Source organism: Ammospiza caudacuta, chromosome 4 (genome assembly GCF_027887145.1).
Source record: "Ammospiza caudacuta isolate bAmmCau1 chromosome 4, bAmmCau1.pri, whole genome shotgun sequence".
Taxonomy (NCBI): domain Eukaryota; kingdom Metazoa; phylum Chordata; class Aves; order Passeriformes; family Passerellidae; genus Ammospiza; species Ammospiza caudacuta.
Window position 1 is genome coordinate 10,221,462 of NC_080596.1, and position 25,625 is coordinate 10,247,086.

Sequence of the window (25,625 nt, forward strand, 5' to 3'; positions counted from 1 at the left end):
TATTTTTATTCTCTTTTTATCTTCAAGAACAAACCTTTAAGAAAAAGGGAGACCTGCAAGAAGCACTAGGATAGGGAAACACCCCTCGGGTGTGCTTGCAGGCTCACGCTGTCAGGGCAAGGGGTGCTTGAGTGCTGCAGGAATTGCCAGTTACTGGCTGTCCTTCAATGGAAACTAAAACTGACTTGGATTCTCTCCTGTTTCTTTTCTCTTTCAGATACGTTCAGAGGGTAGCCTTGTGGATGGCCTCAGAGCAGGCCAGATGGAACAGGACAGAACCAACCATGTTGACAGCAATAGATTGAGTCCATTTCTAATACCACAGTCTTCTCACGCCTGCCAGGCAGAGCCTTCTGCAGTGAAGCTACAGAATGGGAGTCCAGCAACAGAGAGGTCTGAAGTAGAAGTAAATGGAGACCACAAGCCACTATTCAATAAAAGCAACTTTGGAGTGCCCCACCCGAAGGGAAGTCCAAACAATCGTGTTAGCCCAGACCTTTTACAAGAAAAGAAAGTATATTCCAAATATATGCAAAATGGTGGGATCAAACGCACTTTTAGTGAGCCCTCTCTGTATGGACTTCATGAGAGCAAGAAAGTGAAACAAGATAAAGAGATAAATGGAGAAAAAGCTGAGCCAGAGGACAATAGTGAAAAAGCAAGTGTCTCCAATTGTTACAGTGAGAAGAAATCTGACAGTTTTAAAAGACAAGAAAACGAAGCTTCAGATTTGACACCGTCTACAAGATACAACAGCGTTGGTTCAGAAAACCCTCATGACCTTCTGATTCAGGATGAGCAGGAGCAGGAAAATATTCATTGCCATAACAAGGACATTGTCTTACTACTTAAGAACAAGGCAGTGCCAATGCCTAATGGTGCTACAGTTTCTGCCTCTTCCATGGAAAGCATGCATGGTGAACTCCTGGAGAAAACACTGTCTCAATATTATCCAGAACATGTTTCCATAGCAATGCAGAAGAACACATCTCATATCAATGCCATTACCAGTCAGGATACTAATGAGTTGTCCTATGAGACAACATATTCATCCCATACCTCAGGGCAGATCACTTCCCTACAGACCTCAAACTCTGAGCTGCCTCATGTGCCAGCTGTGGTGGTTACTGAGGTCTACAACACAAAAGACTCCAGTAAACCACCAGGTAGCTGTTCACTTCAGAAACCAGATCTACAGCTACAGCAACAGATTCCAGGCTATGATACTCACCAGTTACCTGTAGGAAACAGTAATATTCATGGAAGCATAGGGCAGATTCTCAACCAAGACCTCTCTCTAAGTTCCAGCAGTAACCTGCAAGCTCAGAGCACTGCTCTGGAAAGGTACTCTGAGCAAGCAGAAAATAATGGTGCTTTCTTTACACAGAACTCAATGTTTCACAAAGATTCCTCCACTGCTCCTGCTCCAGAAATGAACAGTGCACTGTCTGCCGCGGTGCGAGAAGGACACCACTCCTATGACAATAGGTGTGATGAAACTCTTCCTGGGGAGATAAAAAATGAAGGGCAACAGGAGGGACCAATGTCAGAAAGTCCCAGCCTCAGCCAACAACAACTTCAACCTCAGCAGAGCCTTCTGCAACAGGCACAAATGTCACAAGATGTCAGTGAAAGCAACCCGCAAGCTGCTGTGGCCGCCTCGATTCCGCAGTGCCCCGAAGGAGAGACGCTGGCGTCAGAATCTCCCCTCCAAAACCTGCACGCACACAGAAGTGAGGGTGAGTTGCAACAACACTATCAGCATTTCCCAGGACAGAGAGAACCTGAGACTCCTCCTAACAAAGAAAAGGACCAAGTGAAAGAGCCTGTACAACAGGCTCAACATAACTCAAAACCAGCCTGGATAGAACTGGTTTCCACCCAGTTCCGCCAGGGAGAGCCTCCCCAGAAGCCCAGCGAAGCATTATTGCGGTCTATTCTTCAGTACCAGCCAAGCACAGCCCAAACAGTTTATACAAAACAGTATGCTGGAAGTCCTGATTCATTAAAGGGGCCTTCAGGACAGGCCCAGAGCCAGAAGATAATGCAACAGGAACAATTTCCTCCACTGTACAAAAGCGAGAGCTCCAAGCTGCAGCCGCATCCCCCAGCTGACCAGCAGCTGCCGTTCCAGAAACACTCACCGCAGCCACAGCTCACAAAGGTGGATTCCCTTCTCAAGTCCCAAGTGCAGCAACACCCTCCACAGCAGCTCCATTTCCAGCCAAGATCAGAACAAGCTGAACAGCCTTTAGGGGCCCCCTTGAAACAGCAGCACTTGAATCTCCAACCAGGGGAAAATGGGCAATTCCTGCATTCACACATCTTACAACAGATGCTGCAAAAACAGGCACATCCAGTGCAACTACCATGCAGTCCACAGCTAACCCCAAACCAGCAGCAGGCTCCACAAATGAAAACTAAAGACCTGCCCCAAGCTGTACCCCACCCCCAAAGCAATGCTGAGCAGCCTTTAGACAGGACGTCCTTCAATCAACTTAAAGCAGATGAATGTTTCCAAACTGGGAGTAAGTATGCTAAATCACCTGCATTCCCACTGCCTAACCCTCAGCTAGGCCTGGAGCAGGTACAGACCATGAACAACAAAGCTCCCCTTTACACTCAGAAGGCAAATGCCAGTCTCCAGCACCCTTGCCCAAACAACAGGCACCTGATTTCCGAGAAGAAAGGGAACACCGCAAATATGGAACGCTTTGGAGCCAATAAAATGCAGGACTTGCAGTATGTGCAGTATTTTTCAAATAACTTGACCGCAAAGCAAGATGTGAATCACTGTTTTCAAGAACAAGAACAACAGACACAACAAGCCTCAGTTCTGCAGCTGCCACCCCTCCAGCCCTCACAGGGCTATGGTGCTAGTCTGAACCAAGACCTCCCGAGCAAACAAGCTCCACAGATCCCTCAGCAGTACTTACCACATGGCCAAACTGCCCCCCACGCCCAAGAGCAGAGAGGCTGTCATTTGCAGTCCCAGACCCCTAAGGATTTTCAAAAGCATGCTGCTCTGCGGTGGCATCTTTTGCAAAAACAGGAGCAACAAGCATACCAGCAACCCAAAACTGAGATTGGTCCCAGTGCAGCACGCAAGCCTATAAAAATTGAGGCTGGCACAAAGTCTAATGTCTGCATGCGCCCATCAGCTGGGCAGCTGGAAAACAAAACGTGGAAAAAAACAATTAAACAAGAGAATCAGCACTTTGGCTGCGAGAACACGCAACAAAAGAGCATAATTGAGACAATGGAGCAGCAGTTAAAACAGATACAGGTCAAATCACTGTTTGATCATAAGACTTTTACTCTCAAATCACCCAAACATGTGAAGGTTGAAACAGCAGGCCCTATTACCATCCTCTCACGAAATACCAGTGCTGCAGATTTTGACACTCAAACCCCAATCTTAGATCAGCAAGCAAACTTGTCTGCTGAGAAAACCCCGACCAAAAGAACAGCTGGAACTGTTCTCAATAATTTTTTAGACTCACCTTCCAAGTTATTGGATACGCCTGTAAAAAATTTATTGGACACACCTGCCAAAACCCAGTATGATTTCCCATCTTGCAGCTGTGTTGGTAAGTGTTGAGATGTACTAAAAACATAATAGTTCACAGGAAGGAAATGAGCCTTCAAGCTGGGATCACAGAGTTAGCTGGATGTTTTTGTTGGAAGATTTTTGGGGGTTTTTAAAGAACAGGAATTAGTGAAGACTTATAAAACTGGGATTTTACACACTTATGCCTACTCCACTTACCAACCCTACACAAGGCCCCTTTAGCATTATTTCATAAAATCATATTTGATTTTTCAGTCAGAATGCTTGTGGCTTCAGATCCATTCTCCTTGAGCAGCAGAAATGTAACAACAACATACTGATAAAAAATAGGTCATAACTTTATGACCTAATTTATTTGTCAAGGTTAGATACAGCTTTTAAAAAAACTACCCTGGTCCAAAACTTCTTGAGCCTTGTGGACATTTTTTGCTCTAACAGTGAAATTGTTGAAGTTTCCCTTAGTAAAGCATAAGAAAAAACAGATGTCAGATTATTCCTCACTTGTTGCAAGAGTTTATCCTCCTTTTCAGGCATTTGTCTCCTGTAAGGCTAAAAAAATCCACAGTTTCATAGAGAAGCTACATAAGCAGCACCAAAAAAAGCAGTGGGGAGACCCTTGTTGTTGCTTGATGGCAAACCCTGTCTCTAAGAGCTGGAAAAATAGAGCAGAGGGAAGCAGAGTGACAGGCATGGTCCCTAGCCCAGGCTTTCATACAGTACTGACACTGCACATAGCCAAGTGTAACAGGCACTTTCAGGCTCTACTGCATAAACTATTCAGGCTGAGACAAAAGCTTCTGCACCAAAATGAGAAGAAGAAAATAAAAATCCTTGTTACTGTTTCAGTTACTAGGATTTCGTATTGACTATAAAAGAGGAAAGTTGAATCAATTCTCCAAAATGCAAAATGGACCTTTTTGCTTTTTTGAATGTTGGGGCTGTGTCTCAGAGATGATATGTGGGAACAAAACTAGGAAGTGGTGCATATCTAGAGCTCGAGCTCTTAGGAAGAACTCTGGAAGCCAGTTCCTTGCTCTTCCTTGTTTGATAAGAAACAAAGAAACAACCTTCAAAAGATAGGGTTTTTTTGAAAACACAGTTGTCATTTTTTGGGGTTTTAAAATATTGTTTCTTCCATATAGTTACCACAAGTTTTTCTGGCACTTATTTCCTTATACTCACTTTTTTTTTTCCTACTGAAACCACTAAGCAAACTTAAGAACTTATCCTTCATTGCCATTTTAATTCTTCAGCCCTAGCAGACAGTAGGAAATATAAGAGTATGGAACTCTCTCTGAAGAACCCAGTGCCACAGCATAATCTATAGGTTTATTGCTCTTTCTAATCAATATTGTCTTTAAGAAGATTAAATTAAGCCATTCCCCACTGACACATTCATATTTATACCATGCCTTCATCGTGCTTCCAGAGGCTGGCTGTCAAGAGCAGCACCACCCATCCAGCCTGTGGAGTTAGCATGGCAGAAAGCATCAAGTCAGCATTCAGACATCAGCCAGCACAGCTCCACCATCTCCTGACCCCAAACAGGGCCTGCCCATTTCTTTCACACAGCTGGAGCCTGCTTCCTGATATCAAACCAAACATACAGCATGTGTTGTGACTGCTGATATGGTCCTACCTACACACAGAAAACTGAGGCCACATTCTTGGCATACAAGGGTTTTTACCAGGCCTTGGGCATGATTTTTTTCAGCAAACTTGGGGAGGGGAGGGGTCATTTTGCAGTCTTTTCGTGGGTGGCAGGAATTCTCTGTGTAACCTTAGTGGCCAGTTTTTCAAGCTCTAAGTTCCTGCACTGTAAAAAACAAGTACAATACAGCTCCCTAACATCAATATTTACCACTGTTATCCCATTTATCCTCCTTTCTATATACTGGGAGAGGAGGAAGTGGGAGAAGGAGAAACAATTGTTTGCTGATAACAGGAAAATGCCAATTTGAACGTCAGTGTAGAGCCTGAGGTGTGGAATAAGTGTTTGTGCTAGGGAAAAGCACAAAGTCCCCCATTCACAGCTGTTTGCAGGATTGGCCGTTGCTTTGCATGTTTAGTACAAACTGTGTGGGCAAATACCTGAGACATAAGTGTTTGAAAACTGACCCCAGCCCATGCAGCAGTCTTCTAACAAGCTAGAGGTAAGTTTTGTGACATTGTACATGAAAGAACTAAGCTTCAAAGTAATAACCTTTATTTTGTTTTAAACAGAGCAAATTATTGAAAAAGATGAAGGTCCCTTCTATACCCATCTAGGAGCCGGTCCTAATGTGGCAGCTATTAGAGAAATCATGGAAGAAAGGTAATTAGTGCAAAGGCACAGAGCAGATTAACTTTTATCCTTTTGTGGATGTCAGAATTTTTCCAGCTTTTGCACATAAAGAAATAAACAACTGCAAATCAAGTAATTACTTGTAGGCTCAGCTACTCCAGCGTTGCCAACATTACGCACCCTGCTATTCAGCAGAGAGTCACAATATTTGACAGGGCTAACAGCCTGCTGGCTGGCACGGGCTGGGCCCTGGCACACAAATGCCAGCAAACCCAAGCCGGAACAAGTTCTCCCCAGCCTGCCAAGCAAGGCGGCTGGCAGGGGCTGCAAAGGCAGGCATGGAGCTGGTGCTCCCTCCGGCTAGGAGAATGCCAGCAGAGAAGGAGGATGAAGAGCAGAATACCAAATTTCAGCATGTTTCCCCTCACAAAATTACTAAATGTTTAGATCTCATTCATTCATGTCCAGAGGAGTGCCACCAAATTGCTGGATGGGATTTCAGCCCAAGAATCGATAAGTAGTGTTGTGAGAAAACATTCCCCTGCCTTGGAGTATTGCACAAACCCAGTCTTATCTTGATTATGGACAATCCCCTCTTATCATGTTGCATCATGTGGTGTATTTATTACATCAATGCTAACCAAACCAGGAATTTTTAAAGGCACAGAAAAGATATGATATGTGCTGTTTAAAAAGATGAGTAAGCACAAACCCCACCAGCCTACCTAAGATACACAAATTAAAAGCTGTCACAAAAGTGACTTCTGCACTGTGAATTCTGCATTACTTGTAGCCAATAATGACCAGCTTTTTAGAGGTATCTGGGAATTCAGTTCCCCCCTGAAGAAAGAGGCAAAAGAAAAACTATTCAGTTAAGTCAGAGACAGATGGGAATTTGATTTGTTGGTACCTTAAAAATCTGGACTCCAGAATAGCAGTGAAGCTCCAGTTAGTTTCAGCTGGAGCTTCAAACAAGCAAGTGGGCATTATTGCAGTGCTGGGTCTGAGCTAAGGAGCACCATTTCTTAGCAAGGTCTGTTAGCTTGTGTTCATCGCTGCACGACTATGGGGCACTTGTAGCCTATTAAATCCTTCAGATTAAAACCTAAAGTGTTTTCTCTTTCTTAGCACCTCTTTCCCTGTGACTCTTCTGGCTACTGGTTTGCCCCAGTAATTTTCAGCTTGGGAGCAGCTTGAGTGTATATCAACTACATAAATCAGCTTCATTCTGGGAAGGAAGTGAATACTGATTCTCCGAAGAAATTCTTTACCATCTGTTATCTCCAGAGCTCTCACAACTGGTTCTTTAGTATTTACAAATAAAAGAAGAAAGTGATTCATGTTGTAATGTCAATTAGAGAGATGACATTTTTTCTGTTTTTTGACATTGGAAAGTAATTTTTCACTCTTAATATTGACCTTACCTTTTTTCTTTTTTAATTTAATTTCATTTCATGTTGGTAGAAGGAAATTAGGAGATACCATAGCCAAAGTGCAACTAATCAGCCAGGTTCAGCAGAGTATAGCAGCAGCCAATTGAGCAATGGCTAGTGTTCAACTGTATGGTATGAACTACGAAATTCTCTGACTGAAGAACTCCAGAACTCATTAGTTAATTTTGTATTCCTAAGTAAAAAAAACCCCAAACCCTTCATTATAAAGATACTCTCAAGCAGATACGTTCAGTTGGTGACATTAATCACAACTCAAGCACTTTTAACCTGACTTGCCATGCATATGGATTGACTGGTAAGGTATCAGCACTGCTAAAGAAGCTAGGATTTGGATTTAGACTTACAATTAATATTTTAGCTATGCCAAAACTAATTTCTTGCAGAATCCATAGCAGATACAGACATTTTACCTCTTCCTTCTTCCAATTCCTACTTTTGCTCAGTGAGATTTGCTCTAGTTTTAAAGCCAATTAGCTTTGGCCTGAAAGCAAGCATGACAAACATCAGGCACTAATTCCTTTCTGACAGTTGAAAAAACTTGGGAGGAAGTCCATTTAATTTCCAGTGTGTAATGGCCAACATATTTCTACAGAGGTATCCACACAATTGTCCTGCAACCAGATTAGAAAACTGATAGAAAATATTAAGATTTAAAAATGTTTTTTTTTTTAATGTTGTTAATTAAAGAAAAAAATAAATACTATTATCCAAGCCTAAGCAGGAAAAAGTGACCTAACAGTTGCCTGCAGAACATGTGTAGTACAACTTCATTTTGTTTGTATAATTTCCTGTGCCACTGAAACTTCACTATGAGATCACATCTAAAAATAAGCATTTTTCATTTCCTTTACAGGACAAAAGTTTAAATACAGATACTGGCCCTTAAATATATCACCAAGATTTTAGTGCCAAAATAAGAGGAAAAAGGGTCAAAAGTCCTTAAGGAATCAATAAATGGCTGCATTAACAGGAATATACCTTGATTACTCTGCTGGTAAAGGCAAGGAATAAGGAGACTGATTTAGACAGTCCCCACACTTGGCTATTACAAGTTAACAGCAGTGAGAGTGGCAGAATTCCAGAAATGGTGATGGAAGTGCAGTTTGCCCAGTGCCCAAGGAGCAGCCAAGTGGCTAGGGTGGCTCAGTCTGTAACACTGAGGCCACTGTGTGCTCCTGGGCTCAGCAGGTAGGCAATCCCAGAGAAATGCCTGGAACTGGCTCAACACATCCAGCACTTTTTTTATTGAGTCAAAATATCCTTCACGTGGCATTTGCCACATATCTCCACCTGGAAAGTGGATCCTCTTTGCTCTGGCAACAGCACTGCTTGAATATGGAGCTAGATCCTGCCTTGAGAGTGTAATCCCCTTGTTTGAACACTTCAGCAAGAGCTGAGCTTGCCCACCTTGGCTGCAAATAGGCACACAAATAGTGTTATTTGAGGCACCTTGTGATCCTGTCTGGAGTACAGAAGTCGAGTAGAAGTAAATAAGTAACAATTTATGAGAGGATTATAAGGTTAAAAAAATAGATATGGAGCAAATTAATCCTGACTTAACTGAGTCTCACACTAAGCCAGAAACAAGCACAAAAAATTAATAAAGTGACTGTTACATTCCAGCTGTTCCCTGACAATTTAATTATGCACATTTCACAGAAATAACTTCAATCCAGAAATTAAAATAAAAATATAAAATTCTTCACCAAAATAAGGAGACTTCTTTTTTTTAAAAAATCAATTTTTAAAATGTCATCTATAACAAATGCTCTAAAGAAATGTCTAAAATATTTGGTAATAATAATGTGATACTGATAATCTGGGATGTATTAAAGACATTTGCCTTTCTTAATGTATCATTCCACCACTGTAATAAAATCATTAAGACAAACCCATTGCACATCTTTCCCTGTAATTCATAGTGCTTATTTTTCTAAGATAAGACTGGCAAATGTGCTCCATCTTTTCAGTGTTCACACAGAACTACATGAATCTGCTTACTGTATATGTTTTTGTTTTGTTTAAGATTTGGACAGAAGGGTAAAGCTATAAGGATTGAAAGGGTTGTCTACACTGGGAAAGAAGGCAAAAGTTCACAAGGATGTCCAATTGCTAAATGGGTAAGTGATGTAAACAAATTCATGTAGTTCGGTATGATGGTTCATGTGGCTGACAGCAGTGATGTGTCCCGTTAATTGACATTAGGAAACTTCAAATAGCTCAGCAGCAGCAGTGATATGGGGTGCCTGTAGCCTGCTGCCACCCTTCTCTCACTCCATTGACTTGTTGCATGGAGAATAGCAAGAATAACATTTAATTCAAAGGTATGAAAACCTAAGAAAAAGAGCATGTTTGCTTAAAGTTTTGCACCACCTGACATTTTCACTGCTGTTTCATTTTAGCCTACAAATAAGTCCAGTAAGTGTACCACTGTTTTGTCTTTAAAACCACCTCCCAGCTTGAGAGAGGTGTTAGGACATCCTCTCAGCAAACACTGTTGTACTTTGGAACAAATTACTGAGTGGTTGGGATTGCTGGGGAAAGATAGCATAAGGAAAAACGAATGCATTATAGTTTTTATGCATGCCAGACTGCACCCTTTTTAGGAAAAGCTTCTCAGTGCTTATGCTACTGGAAGGACACTTTTATTTGAAAAACATCTACTGCTTTCCTCTCAACACTGTAATATTTGTATATAATAAGAGGAGGTCACAAAGCTGTGAGGCTGGTTATGAGTATAGCTGGTTAAGTTTGGAAGGGAAGGGGAGAGAGCTCCCTTGTCCAGTTATTTAGTCCCTTCCTTACTGCCTGCCTTTGCCTGCATGCTTCGTGCCCTAAGACAGGTGTCCACTACCCAGCTCTGTGCAGGGAGACACCTCACTGCTCACTTCCTTGTGCTCACCAATCAATCTGGGCCACACTCCTAACACAGATTCAGGAGAGGAATCCTGCTTTTACAAAGCTGGTTTCCACCACCACAGCTTTCCATGCCATCAGTCACCCTCTTAGAGACAGCTTCATTAAACACAAAGAGTGTTCAACAAAGAGTAGCCCTGCCATATCACAGTGAGAAAAACAGACTGAACTGCCAGAAGCAAAGAGGAGGATACAAGCAGAAGTAAGCTCCCCAGACACACAGTAATGCTGAGGCTTCCCTCTCTCTTGCTCTTCACATTAAGAATGGCATTGTTTGTGTTGGGGCTCTGGGGTGTGTGTTGCTGTACATGCAGGTAGTCCGCAGAAGCAGTCAGGAGGAGAAGCTGCTGTGCCTGGTGCGTGAGCGAGCGGGACACACGTGTGAGACGGCCGTCATCGTCATTCTCATCCTGGTCTGGGAGGGGATCCCGACCAGCCTGGCCGACAGGCTCTACTCGGAGCTCACCGACACCCTGCGCAAGTACGGCACGCTCACCAACCGGCGCTGCGCCCTCAACGAGGAGTAAGTGCAGCAGGGCTGTGCTCACCAAACCTGCAGCTCCATCTTCAGACCCAGCTCCTCTACTCATGCTGTTACCCTGAAACATCTACCTTCCCAGCTGTTTCATGCGGTTTGGAAACCCACAAACTTTGTAGGAAACCCAAAGTAAACACTCTTATAAATAGGGAGAAACATTTTCTCAGAGTTGTGAAGCATCTCAATATATTTAAAAGAAGATATCTCTTCTTAGCAGGAGCCAGGATAGCTGATACCTCAACATTGAAATAAAAGCTGGGTGCACTAAAGCATACTTGTGTAAGCTGACACAGACCAGCCTGAATTTAAAGAAATTGCACTGTATGTCTTTCCCATGCCTTTCTGAGAGACAAGAACATTTAGACCAAAATTACCACAGCTATCACTGTATGTTACTTTGGCTTCATGGGTAGAGTCATATTTCAGGCAATATTGCTTAGCCCCTGACAGAGGGCTCCCACATTCCTGCAGGGCTGTCAGCACAAGGCCATGAGGCACTATGAATATCGGTACCTAACAAGGCACCACATAAACATACCCTCACCCAAGCAAAGCCATGTTTCTTACACAAGTGTAGAACCCCCAAAGACCCTGCTTTGTACCCAGGAAATTATTCACTCTGATAAATTCTTCTGTTATGATGTATATGTCTCCCTCTTGCAATTCTACATTATTTACTGCTGGGAGATTATCCACACTGCTGATTCCCTGGAGCACTGGCAGAACACTGATGGCCACTGCCAGAGCACCACAGGGGGACCTGCCTGCTGCTAACAGCTGTGTTCTCTTATCTTTTAGACGGACTTGTGCATGCCAAGGGCTGGACCCTGAAACTTGTGGTGCTTCATTTTCCTTTGGTTGCTCCTGGAGCATGTACTACAATGGTTGTAAGTTTGCCAGAAGCAAGATTCCAAGAAAGTTTAAGCTGATGGGGGATGACCCAAAAGAGGTTGGTATCCATTTCTGAAATTAGCTTCATTTGCAAAGAAATGTTTTCTGTTGCTCTGTAAATAGAGATACAGTACAAGAGAGCAGGGCCCGAGGCCTCCCTGAGTGCTGTACATGTAGGGTAATTAAATAACTGCCAGTCAAAACCAATTGATTCCAGTCACTGAGCCAGCTGAATTGACTGTCCAAATTCCGACAGCTGGTAAAAGCCCTGAGACTTGAAACCATGTTTGCAGGCTTTCACAATTAGAGGAGAAGGCATGGCCTGAATAATTCTGGCTGTATTAGGCCTGCAACTGAGCATTCCCCAGTGGGACAATGGAATGGTTACCAGCTAATGGCACATAACACTGCAACTGGGAACCAGAGCAGACTGGTTCAATGGAGACAAACATGATGAAACTCTGAGATGACAATAGGAAGAAGAGGATAGGAAGACTCATTCTACATACAGTCCTGCCCCACTGAATGTTTCCAGACCGGGCTCTGTGTTACAACAAACTGGTGAATGTTTAAAACGAGCCAGAGTAATAAACATTGACCTTAGCCTGGACACAAGATACCCTGAAGCTATGACTGCAGTGACTCCTGGACACCTCCAGCAAGTCATGTGAAGCTCCAGTGGCCCAGTCTGCTTTCTGGCAAGGATGTGCCAATTTAGTCCCTTGCTTGTGCACTGGCATGCTAGTTTCACTGTATTCTGATGTCTTACACAAACCCAAGCATTACTCTCTCATAATCAGAGAGACAGATAATTCCACATCCTACAGCCTGTGCTGAAAAGAGTGCACTGTCAGAATACCATCATAACTAACATACAGGTTTTCCTGCCCACTGCTCTTCTACAGCACCAAGAACTACAGAATAGCTCTCCTCCATACATGCTGTGGCACAAAGCCTTCTTTATCACAGTCTGCAATCCTAAACTACCTACATTTCTAAGATGATACCTGGCCAGAGCACACCAGGGCACTCTTCCAACTTGCACACTTGAATTTACTTCCTAGGAAAGCCAGATTTATGCAGGAAAGAGGGCTTTACCCTCCAGTCCTGGTCCCAAAGTTAGGGGCAGCCAAAGCATGCATCCAGACCAGAGACTGGGTTCCATAGCACAGACACAGTTTACAGGCAGCACAAACAGAATCCTCACCAATAAAATCTAGAAAATTCACTAACAAATGCTAACCTACAGGCCATACAAAAGCTCCACATTCTGGCAGCAGGCACGAGGTCACAGCAAGATATTTTTTGACAATTTAATATCAAACCAAACTAGGACATGCAGGGAATAGTACTAGGATAGTAGGGAATGCAAACTTTCAACACACCAAATGCATTCCTCTCTGAAACCTGTTTTTTCCCAGCTCTTCAAATCTTCCTTCAACACAAAAACTCCTAAAAACAAATATGCCATTCCAGTATGCCACCATTCTGTATGCATTTAAAATTAAAGATATGATAAACCTCATACAAGTGAGGTTTTGAATTTGGGATTCTCATCCTTATATGATGGTAAACAACTCTGGAGTATGTTTTAGATTTTTTTTTATTGCTTTATTTTGACAGTGTGCAATTCAGAGAAAAAAGGAAGTGTGGTCATTCCCACCTCCATATCACCAATTACTAGACACATCCATTCATTGCCTAAGGATTGGAAGATTTTTGAAGGCTGCAATATTCAAATACTTTGAAATTTCTGCATATAAAAATATTTCAGTATGTCAAAGTGTTGTCATCGCAATGTGCAAACCCCTTAAATTAGCCATATTTATTTGGATCATTCTGATGTTATTTCTCTCAAGCTTTCTGAAGAGTATTATTTTTCCACAACGCCAAAAAGGAAAATAATGAGGATTATCACACTTAGATCTAAAACATATCCATGTTGAAGAATGCGATTTTTCTTAATATAAAACAAATTAGGGGTATAGTATATGGTGTTCTACTGCAAGTTTTCCACTACACTGCTATAACTGCTCTATTCCTTTAAAGGCCTTAGAACAAAGAAATTAAAAGGAGATTCACAACAGTCACTGTCTAAACACCAGTGATACTGGTTCATGCCTTTACACAACAGTCCTTACACACAATTGTGTAAAGACCCCAACTTGTTGGATCCCAGATGTGCAGTATGGAAGTGTCATTGAACCCTGTTTCATCTCTAACAGGAAGAAAAACTAGAATCCCATTTGCAGAATCTGTCAACCCTGATGGCACCTACCTACAAGAAGCTTGCACCTGATGCATATAACAACCAGGTATGATGGGGGAAAAAAGGAATATGAGCAGTCATGGAAATAACCTGGTTTTTAACATACTTCCCAATGCTTCAGCCTTGCACCAAACCATCACATACATTTTGTGCTAACATTTCTTTGATATCAGCATGAAGACAAATAGAAATGAACAATGTCACTTTAAATGCTCTCACAAGTAAAACTAGCAGGATTTGGTCCACTACATAGAATTAACCTTTTCAGCTACATCAACACGATAAAATTATTTCACTCTTCAGCTCCAAAATATAAATTTCTTGATTTAGCACGAATTACCTTCCAAACCAACAAAGCTGCTGCGTATATGGCATGAAATTGGCAACAGTTTGTACTCAAGTCCTGAAGCCACAGTTTCAGTTCTGCTCTCTCAAGCAGCAGATGAATTTAGTTTTCACCAAAACACCCTTTATAAACATGCTTTTAAAGTGAAGTTCTATATTTTAATACACTCAGTCCTGTGTACGGACTCAAGTGCCTGCACCAGCCTTCTTGCACGAAGGGATCTGTTCTCAGACAGGTTCAGAGCTCGGAGGAGTTTTCCACTGAGGCTGTGTCTCATCTACATTTCATTACAAAATATCTTTCAGATAGTTACACCAAAATTTGACAGCACACCACTTGCAAACATGTAACTGTTGACCTTGTTTTCGTTGCTCAGGTTTACCACTGTTAGGAACATTCACAGAACTTGAGTCCCCAAACTTTCAGCATCTACTGCAAACTGTGACATCACCCTGCTTTCCTATTGACAGCATGGTACAACCAGTACAAGACAGATTCTCAGCTTTAACAGAAACAGTCAATTAACAAAAAACTGTCCATTATTATCTGCTGTAAAATTCACTCCTTTACTGTGTACTTAGTAGCAGCTAGACAAGGTAAACAGACAGTGCAGACTTACCCAGTTTCACTTACCTGATCTGATAATGTTTGGAGAGTCATTATGGAGAAAACTGTGGCTATGTGCCCACTAGCTGTGATTATCTGTCCAAATATCTGGGAGACATTCTGCAAGAGAAAATAAGAAGAGAAAGAAAAGAAAAATGAGGTGGTGAACAATAAATTGTTTCTTTGCTTGGGCTGCTTTTCTTTTCCCACAAAAATTCACTTAAGAACTTCTCTCCAAGTAAGCTGTGGTGCTGCCCAACATTTGTTGAAAATACATGCTTTTACAAGTTTCAATTTTTACCTTATGTAATAAGGCATGTGTATAGCTTGGCTTATTTCAGGAGTTTCATGTAGACTTTGTATTTGTGGGGAAACTGTACTTGAGCTACTGCCAGTGGCTTTAAAGGGAGATGACTGAGTTCTAATTTGTATGATATTGTAAAAGGTTCTAAAACCAAAAAAAGCACTAAAACCACATTTCAAATGCCCAGATTTATTCTAATCCAAATCTGGACCACTTCTGGATTACAACCAGAAGTGGAAAAGGACTGTTTCCCAACTGGACCAAACAGAACATTTCGGAGAGCAGCTAAACCCATATAGTTTGATCAGACAATTATAGTCTGGCTAACATTTCAGACTGCTCACATTTAATTCCAAAGAAGTTTACACAGTTTTCAAGGTTTTTTTCTGGTCTTGTTTTCAGATTCCAGGGAAGTAAATAATCCAGATTTGAAAAATAAATGTCTGTGAGCAAACTAGACATATTTTTAGTGATTTTGAATGAAGACTTGGCAAAGCATCTAATTTGACTTTAACTTAAAAAGGGATCCATTAAGTTCCATTAAGTGTAGATGTTCCATGCATTCACTTGAAAGGCTCAGGAATTTCAGAAAAGCATTTTATAAATGTGGTTTCATTTTTAATTTTTGAAATAAAAAATGAAACCATCATTTTTCTAAGGCTTTATCTTCCATTACAAAATCCTTTCTTTTTGTGTAAGGTGTGTTAATGCATTTTTGAGTTCTTTGTAAAGCTCCTTAATAATGACTGCATGGGTACAAAGAACTGTCTTGACTGAATTCTCTCTCTTTTCAGTCAGGGTGGTTTAGATTTGTACTTAAGCTAATGAAATACATGTTTAGCATGCCAAAATATTACAAATCAAAAAGCAAATTATTATTTTTCATTAAATCATTCTGGAGTCAGTTTTGTAAAGCCATTTTCCCTTAATAGCTTGGTATACTTCCAGTCTACACAAACATATCACTCTCAGAGTGCCAGTCACGAAAACCATGCACTGCATTTGTCATGTAAAAACACCAACCCCTGGCAGAGTAATACACAAAGAAAAGTATTAGTGACTAATTTCACCATCGTGCCAGAGACTGAAGGTACTAGGGAACAAAGCAGCAAGGAAAGAAGCATGGATACAAACCAGCCATCTAACTGCTGTAGTTTATTTGCTTTCAAGATGTGTTTGTTGTCACCTCCAAGGCATGAGGGAGACTTGCCCTTTGTCACAGCAGAGCATTCCTTGTGCCCTCGTGGAGCACGCAGTGAACCCTGTCCTGTCTCTGCAGATCGAGTACGAACACAGAGCCCCCGAGTGCCGCCTGGGGCTGAAGGAAGGTCGCCCATTCTCTGGGGTCACTGCCTGCCTCGACTTCTGTGCTCATGCTCACAGAGACTTGCACAATATGCAAAACGGGAGTACTCTGGTAAGTCTGGGATGTGTAGCAGCCTCCTCTCTCCAGCACTCAGCTCCTGGCTTTCATTCATTATCTCCTCTCTGTTTAAATTTATACTGCATAATGCAGATCAGTAAAAAAAAAAAAAAAAAAAACATTAGGCAGTAACTGAGCTAAGTTACTACCCCCTACACATTTTTCTTTCAAATGAATGAGACTTATAGTGTATTAAAGAAAAGTTTAACACAGACCTGGTAGAAGAGAAACTGTGGAGACAATGGAAAGAAGGTCCCAGCAGCACTGAAATGCTTGTTTCAGTGTTCCTGGCACAAAACAGTTCCAATTTATCCTCCTGAAATCCTTCTTTTTCTAACAACTTTGGATTATATCTTCTAATAAAATAAAAGTAGAAACAAATAACTTCTTTCTGAGAGAGAGTTTTGGAAAATTTGGATTTTATTCCTGCTTTGGATGAGCAGAAAGTCTGCTAGTCCATGTACCCTTGACTCTCCTCAGTTCTGATTTCTGGTAGGTACAGCAGAAGTTCTGCAGAAGATACTAGAAAAGCAAGCTGGTTTTGAATGTGCATTGGATTATTTCTGTAATAAAACAGTGGGGCCAAACATAGGAAAGAATACTCTTAAGGCTGTAATTAGAAGCAGCTCCCTAGATTCACAGTGCAGCTCTTATTATGACCAATGAGAGTATCTGCCTTTTTAACTCAAACTGAATTTTTCCTGTTTCCAGGGTCTGACTTAACTCACAAGTTAATCACCCCTAATGTACATTTCCAGCTGAGCTTTCTCTGCAAAGCTGGGACAATTATTTTGCTGCAGAATACATCCCTATCAGCATCTTTTTCCACAAAGATCCTCCCAATACCTGTTCTAGCTAGAACTAATACAACAGGCTCGCTGCAGTAACTCCCCTAAATCTTGTTATTAACATTACAGTTGCACTGTGAAGGGGCTGTGAAGTACAACACCAGTGTGCTATATTGCACATTCTCTCTAATAGGTAGCTACCTCGTGTATTGTAGTGAAAGAATCTTCAGGTGAGTACCAAGTTCCAGATTCCACTGCTTTAGCTCTCTAGCCATGGTACAATGGATCACAGAGTTTTATTTCACATGAGGTTTCTCCCTAACTCTACTGTTAATTTGAGCACAAGTAAAAAAAATAGATATCTATACACCTTCTGTTTCTTTTAACACTGTCCAACAAAGTAATGGAAGAAATTACATTTGCAGGCTTGTTGTGATATGCAAAAATTGCACAGAAATTTACAGTTTACAAAGAGATTGCCAGATGCCAGCGCTGACAGTGTCAGGGCACAATGCAGAGGTAGAGTTTCAGATCTCTAATACACTTTCCTAACAGGTTTGCACACTGACTAGAGAAGACAATCGTGAAATTGGCCAAACACCAGAAGATGAACAGCTCCACGTGCTCCCGTTATACAAAGTCTCTGATGTGGATGAGTTTGGAAGCACTGAGGGCCAGGAGGAGAAGAAGAGGAATGGCAGCATCCAGGTCCTCACGTCCTTTCGACGAAAAGTACGGATGTTAGCAGAGCCCGTGAAGACCTGTCGGCAAAGGAAGCTGGAAGCAAAGAAAGCAGCTGCAGAAAAGCTTGCCTCCTTGGAGAATGGGTCTAGCAAAGCTGAGAGAGAGAAGTCTGCTGCAGCACGCAACAAGCAAGGCACCTCTGAAGCAGCGGGTCATGCAAAGCAGCTGGCAGGTAAACACAGGAATCTGAGTGGGGTCAGCAGTGGTAAGCATCCTACAAACCAGGGCCAGTTATAATCAGCCTCAAGAAAACCATTATTTTCAGCCCAAGAATGTAATGAAGTAAAAAGGCAAGAGATTTCTTGAAAGCGAATATCAACATTATATAAATACTAGAGTGCCAAATGTGGTATAACTCCAGAGAAGAAAAAATATAAAAAAAAGTTGCAATGAGAAATCCTTTACTGTTGGATAATTAACACTTGTAGAAATCTAGAAACAAACTCTGCTTGCCATCCAGCATATTGTAAAGTTATGTTTAAAGGATTAGTAGAGCTAGAAGCCATGAAGAGAAGTTGTGGTGTTGCTGCCAAAGAATGACTTACACATCACTCAATGTCTGCCACTGTTACAGAGCACCTCCTGATTTCAGGAGATACAAGCATAACCTCTTTACCACTATTTACACTCTCTGCCTCAAGACCAAAAGCAAAGCAGGCTTTCCACAGTGGAGTAAGAGTTTATGGCAGTTCTCAGCAGCAGATTTGACAGTCCTGAGCAAAGGAGTTATCAGACCTATTTTATTGTTGCAGCAGTTTTCCTAGACAGGAAAAAAGTGATACATCTAGGGCCACCCAGAAGGTCACTGAAATACCTATGAATAGAAGTCAGCTGTCCCATGACCCAGGCAAGGGTTGTGACCATTAAATGATGCCATTGCACTTTAATGAATGTTATTTTTGCTCTCATGTCTTCAGTTAATCTCACTTATTACTGCGCTGCTCTGTCTACCAGTGAATGTTGGTTTTAACATACTGCTAGGGACATTTCCTGGAGTCAGTTCTATTCATGTAGATGAGAAGAATTATTTATTCTTGGGGAAAAGAAAGTCACTTTGTGCACGGCTGTTTGGGAGCACTTTGATGATCCATTTCATGGGCTACTTAAAAGACAATTCAACTCTTTAGATTTTGTGCATGTGACTCTGAACAGACTGCACTGTCCTCTTTTCCCCACTGCCACTAGCATCTGATCTTGTTGGACACATGCCAAAAAGGAAGAGTAGCCTTAGTATTTATTCAGCTTCTTAAAGGATGGTGTTTGAGATATGAGAAAGGGAGCGTCTGTTAATGAATCTACTTTTCTTGGAAATTTCATATGAAGTATGTAATTTGTTGGGTGGTTGGTTGGTTTGGGGCCTTTTTTTAAAAAGCCTGTTTGTTGTGTGGTTGTTTTTTTTTTCCTTTTTACATCTACAGATCTTTTACGTCTTTCAGGACCAGCCACACAACAACAGCAGCAGCAGCAGCAGCAACATCCACAGCGCTCTCTCCCTAACAACCCTCAATCAAATCCCATTAACTCTTACTCGGGTTCAGGTTCTGCAAATCTCTGTGGAAGGTTGCCTAATCCAGCCAATGTTTATCCAAACTCTTCGTACACTTCAGATCCATATGGAGGGTCCAATCCTGTGAACCTCTATCCAACCTCATCACAGTCTGCGGGGTCTTATTTGAATTCTTCCAGTCCCATGAACCCTTATTCAGGATCTTTAAGTCAAAATAACCAATATCCCCCCTACCAATGCAATGGAAACATAGCTATGGACAACTGCCCCTCTTACTTGGGCTTCTACTCCTCCCAGCATCAGCACATGGACTTGTATAGTTGCCAGAGCCAAGACCATATGTCTAAACTAAGTCTACCACCCATTCAAACATTATACCAGCATAGGTTTGGGAATAACCAGAGTTTTGGTCCCAAGTACTTGAATTATGGAAACCAAAATATGCAGATAGACTCCTTCAGTAATTGCACCATAAGACCAAATTTACACCACGTAGGGTCATTTTCCCCTTACTCAACCCATGAGGCCAATGGCCATTTTATGGAGGTTGCCTCAAGGTTAAAATCTAATCTGAGTAATCCAAGCATGGATTATGCCTCCATGAGTAAAACAGGTGAACATCATCACATGCAACCCCCTCCACATTTATCACATGACTACCATTCTGCTCCAACTATGTTTAGTAGTCCCCCTAATTCACTGCATCTCCAAAATAAGGATAATGAAATTATTTCACACGCAGTTAATGGTTTGTCTAACATGCTTCCAGGTCAAAACCATGACAGGACTACTCCCCAGGGTGGTTTAGATAAAACTGACGTGCTGAATCCAGAAAAAGCAGAGGATCCCGATGAAGTCTGGTCAGATAGTGAGCAGAACTTTCTGGATCCAGAAATTGGAGGAGTGGCAGTTGCTCCATCTCATGGGTCAATTCTCATAGAGTGTGCAAAACGCGAGCTCCACGCAACGACTCCCTTAAAAAATCCCAACCGGAACCATCCCACCAGAATATCCCTTGTATTTTACCAGCACAAGAGCATGAATGAGCCAAAACATGGTCTGGCTCTGTGGGAGGCGAAGATGGCTGAGAAAGCAAGAGAGAAAGAAGAGGAATGCGAGAAGTACGGCCCAGACTACGTGCCTCAGAAATCCTACGGCAAAAAAGCCAAGCGGGAGCCCGTGGAGCCCCACGAGCCCTCTGAGCCAACGTACCTGCGCTTCATCAAGTCCCTGGCACAAAGGACACTGTCGGTCACCACAGACTCCACCGTCACCACATCTCCATATGCCTTTACACGGGTTACAGGGCCTTACAACCGATACATCTGACACCTTGGCTGGTTACCTCATTTGAAAAAACACCTTGTCGCTAGGGTAGTGGTGCTTTAGGTTTCGTGGAAGGCAAGGGTGGAGAAGAAAACAGTGTTTTTACAGAGCTCATCGGTGGAAAAAGCCTCAGCACACCAGCAAAAAGAGGTAAATCTCACTAGAGCCCTTGTTTTCCACTGATTTTTAAGTGGTCACAGATGGCACGTAGGAAACAGACCAAAGCATCCTATGCAAAAAAAAATAAATTACAAACAGAAGAAGAAAATAAAAGGAAAGAAAAACAGAGAGAACACAACAAAAAAGTGTTTCACAATTTACATTGGAAAACACTGGCTCTATTACTGAAAGAGATAATCTGCAAATGGATTTTTTTTTCTTACAGTTTTTCACATCTGTGGCCACTTTTAATGTCATCAAGTTTGCATAGTCATGGAACAGGAGCAAAAACAACCCTAAAAAATAATACTGTAGTATTACAACTGCAGGAATCTTAAAATAACATCTGGTGCTGAATCTATGATGTACTGAAATACTGGAATTATGGCTTTTTAACACGCAGTTTTTACTGTAATCTTAATAGTATTTTGATTTTATTTAACAAAGTAGATAAGACAAATAGACAGCAAAACACTGAATTTGTTTGAATATTCTAAAACCATGGTGCTATCCAAGAGAATGGTGTCTTTATTTTATCAGTGAAACAGTTAATGCCTTTATAACAAAATGTCAATGATGTAGTCAAATGTTCTTCAGCAACAGGGAGGACCTTTTCATTCATGTATGTATTGAAGTTACCTGGTGTTAAAATAAGCTTACTTTTTAACATATGGGAATTACAAAGACCTCTGGATTTTGCTCATCCAGTCAAGTCCTAGAAAAGGACAATAAAATAGAGAGATATTTTTTTTTAAATAGTGTTTCAAAAGCACTTTGTCTACCTAAGCTTGGCAACTTGAACAATGCTAAGGTACTAAGACATTAAAAAAAAAAAAAAAGAAGAGTTTACTTTGATTTTAAAAATGCAAAGATAATTTTTTTAAACTAAAAAAGCTTTTAAATACTTTTGGTTTAGCCATGCATCAGCTAGTGGGCTACATATCCATTTTTAATACAGTCAGTTATGGTAAAAATGGGGCTTACTGGATATAAGGGAATACTTTAGTACACAAAACACATTTTTTTTCTGGTGCTCATCTCACACAGCTATACTGTAAACTGTTTTCTACAATTATTATGACAAGTTCATTGCTCAAATATGTACAGTTTTAAGGAAAGAATTTTATATTAACCACAGGTAATAATTAGCAGCATGCAACAGACTACACCTAGTTAGCTTGGGCTTCTGCTGTTTCTAGAGATCTGTGTGCTCCCACTATGGAATGGCAGAACTGCTTTTGTGTTGATAATTATGTACATTGTGGTGCAAGTCATTTCTCGGTGCAAGTGGCCTCTTTTCCAGAAAGACTGAGCAGACCGATGCCTACACAAGATGAATGAAACAGGGTTAGTTCTGTGCGATTCCGTTGATTCATAGAAAAAAAAATAGGCAGCTGGCTTGCTGTGGTGGTTTTAAATCATTAATTTCTATTAAAAAATTTTAAAAGCAGGAGAGTTGTATAGTAAATTAAATTGTAAACAAAACTTTTTTTAACGCAATGCTTTAGTATTTTAGTACTGTAAAAATATTAAATCTATATATATTTGGGTTTTGAGCTGAATTCACATCATGGTGCTACTCAGCCTGCTACAAATATATCATAATGTGAGCTAAAAATACATTAAAAGGTTTGAGTGATGTTCCTACTTGTCATATACCTCAACACTAGTTTGGCAATAGGATATTGAACTGAGTGTGAAAGTTTATATATTGTATACCATCTTTTTCCCCCAACAGCCTTTGAAAAAAACAAACAAAAAAAAAATTAAACAAAAAACTCTCAATACTTGATATTTTAGCAAGTATAACTTGAACTTCAACTTTTTTTTTTTTTTTTTTTGTTTCTAAAAATTCAGGGATATTTCAGCTCATGTTCTCCTATGCCAACGTGTCACCTGTGTGTATGTAAAGCTGTTGTAGGTTAAATATATTATTCTTGGGTTTTTTGTTTTGTTTCTTTTTTCAGGGATTTAATGTTTTTCTTTTGAATCCCTTTTCTTATTTTTCTTGCATATGTATTGTGTAACTAAAACTAATTTTGTAAATTTGTTAGCTCTTTTTATTGTAACAGAAGTGTTTAAGAGATTTAGAATGTTTTGACTGTTTCAAATTATTAAACAAAAAGAAAGTAGAATGCACTGAGCTGATTAAAGGGAAAAATGTAAGGCAGGGGTTTGGCAAGTGACTGTTTGCTAGAGTTGTTCAAGTCACTCTCTAAACAAGGCTTCTTGGATACTGTAATTAATAAAATATAAAAAGGTACAGTCAGTACAAGGGCTTCCCTAAACATGCAAACCTCCATGTCCCAGCTATATCTTGTGCAATATACTGTAAGATTATGTTTGGTCAAAAAAAAATTCTATACAACAGAATCACAACCTAACTCAAGTAAATCAAAGGAGGCCTTTGGGTTTAATGGTCAAATATTTATTACAGCAATTTTGGGTTTTCTCAGTCTGTGACTTTATCCACTCACTGAAACAAAAGTTTTGCCTTTTTGGGAAAAAAAAATGATGGTTCTATGTCTGATTAAGTAAATCATTATATATCTTCATCTCTTGGTGATTTTTTTTTAATCCTATCTAATTCATGAAATCCATAGTAGATGTTTGGTTAATATGCCATGCACCGTCATTTGCCAAACTGCTGGCAGCAGGAGCGGGAAGCTTAGCTGGAGAATCAGTTTTATATTGTAAATACCTGAGCTGTAATTTTTGGTGTACAGGACCCTGCCTCAGTTGGAACGAATGACAAAGCAGACAGAGTTGCTTGTATAGGATTATCAGGTCGATTATAGCCATACTTGAAGATGCTTCTGAGAGTTGTCAACTTTACTTGAATGAATTTTTCATCTTGATTGACGCACAGCAGTATGAAGTTCACTTCTAAAGCTAGTGGTTAACTTGTGTAGGAAACTTTAGCAGTTTGACACTAAGGTAATGAACTTCTGTGTGCATTTTCTATGTTTATGTTCTACTTTTTTTTTTTACTTTAGTTTCATTCATTTTCATGAGATGTTTGGTATATCTATAAAAAGAATCCAAGGATGGTTATAAATACTGTAAGTATTGTAATGTAATGCAGGTTATTTGAAAGCTGTTTATTATTATATCATTCCTGATAACGCTGAGATGTGGGTGTTTTTAATAAAATTTATATTTATTTAATGCACTCTAAGTCTGTCTTGCAGAAACTTGTCTTTCCTTGTCATTTTTGCCAGCTAACAACAAAGCAGGCATAACGCTCAAACAAAGTGTATCACTAGGGACCTCAAAACAGGAAACCCAGACATCACATTTATTCCTAGTTCTGCTTTGACTCTTACTTCCAACAGGCTGGGACACAGGCTGCTGAGGCCAGGCTACTGCTCCATAAAATCTGTGTTTACAGGGAAGGAGGGAGGCATTTTTATGGGCAGGAAGAGACAGTAGAGCTTCACTGCAGTTTTTCCATTGGTGTTTGTGTACACAAATGAATATGGCATATTCACTGTGCCAGTGCCTTCACTGCTCAAGTAACAGCCACAAATGCACAACTAGCAGAGGCAGGACAAGGGGGAGACTCCAAGCATTCGTTTCTTTGGGGTATTCAGCTGTACCTGGTTAAGCATTTTTCTACTTTATTTCAAATCACTCCCAAATGGTGGGAGGCTCCAACAAATAGTATTGTGCCAGGGGAGGACTAGATTGGTTGTCAGGAAAAATTTTGTCACCAAGAGAGTTGTAAGATTGGAAAAGGCTTGAGTCACCATCCCTGGAGCTACTCAAAAGACTGCACATGTGGCACCTGGGGACAGGGTTTAGTGGTGGACTTGGCAGCACAGGTTTACAGTTGGACTTAAAGACCTTAAGCAACTTTTCCAACCTAAATTATTCTGTGACCAAGAAAACCTCAAAATCATTAAAGCCAAACCCCTCAGGTATAATCTAAATCACTCACAATCTAGAGAAAAGCAGAAGCAGTAAGAAAGTGTGTCTGAATCAATACCAGGACATACATTCTTGGAGGCATCAGACAAAACCTTGTTCTCCTGGACCCTTTGTTTAACTTCAGGGGATATCAAGACTGAATTCTGAAACAGCCTATTCTGTGGGAGAAGACAGAAATTGCTCTCACCACAGTTGCAAAATGTTTCTGTGACAATAAGAAGAATTCTCAAGCTTCCTTTTTTAAGAGCCTGAGTTTGTTATCAGCACTGGTCCCCCCATCTGTTGGGTTTTTGTGGTTGAGACGACCCTCGAGGTATTAGAAAGTCTTTTTTTCCCAGCCTCACAACTGAAGAAGTTGAGATTTGTCAGTTCTGCTTTTCAAGGTTGTTTATTTTTTTCTTATCTATTACATTCTCTCTCTGACCTGCTGAGATCTGTCCAGTGGATCGGATTGTGGCACAGCGACTGCCTTTGTGGTGGTGTTAACTTTTTATACTACAAACTATGTGTACTTTATTTACAATAATTTTCCAATACCTATCACTTATGTTAGACAGTCTGTCTCTACT

At 40.8% G+C, this 25,625-nt stretch overlaps 1 protein-coding gene across 1 annotated transcript; it reads left to right on the plus strand.

Annotated features, from left to right (window-relative positions):
• Window positions 1-223: 223 nt before the first annotated feature.
• TET2 (tet methylcytosine dioxygenase 2) lies at window positions 224-22,848 on the plus strand. Its single transcript, XM_058803857.1, has 9 exons — window positions 224-3,590; window positions 5,795-5,885; window positions 9,336-9,429; window positions 10,540-10,748; window positions 11,562-11,712; window positions 13,880-13,969; window positions 16,459-16,596; window positions 17,946-18,306; window positions 19,553-22,848. Exons 1-9 carry the CDS (start codon window positions 263-265, stop codon window positions 20,968-20,970), a joined length of 5,880 nt encoding a protein of 1,959 aa, XP_058659840.1. The 5' UTR covers window positions 224-262; the 3' UTR covers window positions 20,971-22,848.
• The last annotated feature ends 2,777 nt before the right edge of the window (window positions 22,849-25,625 follow it).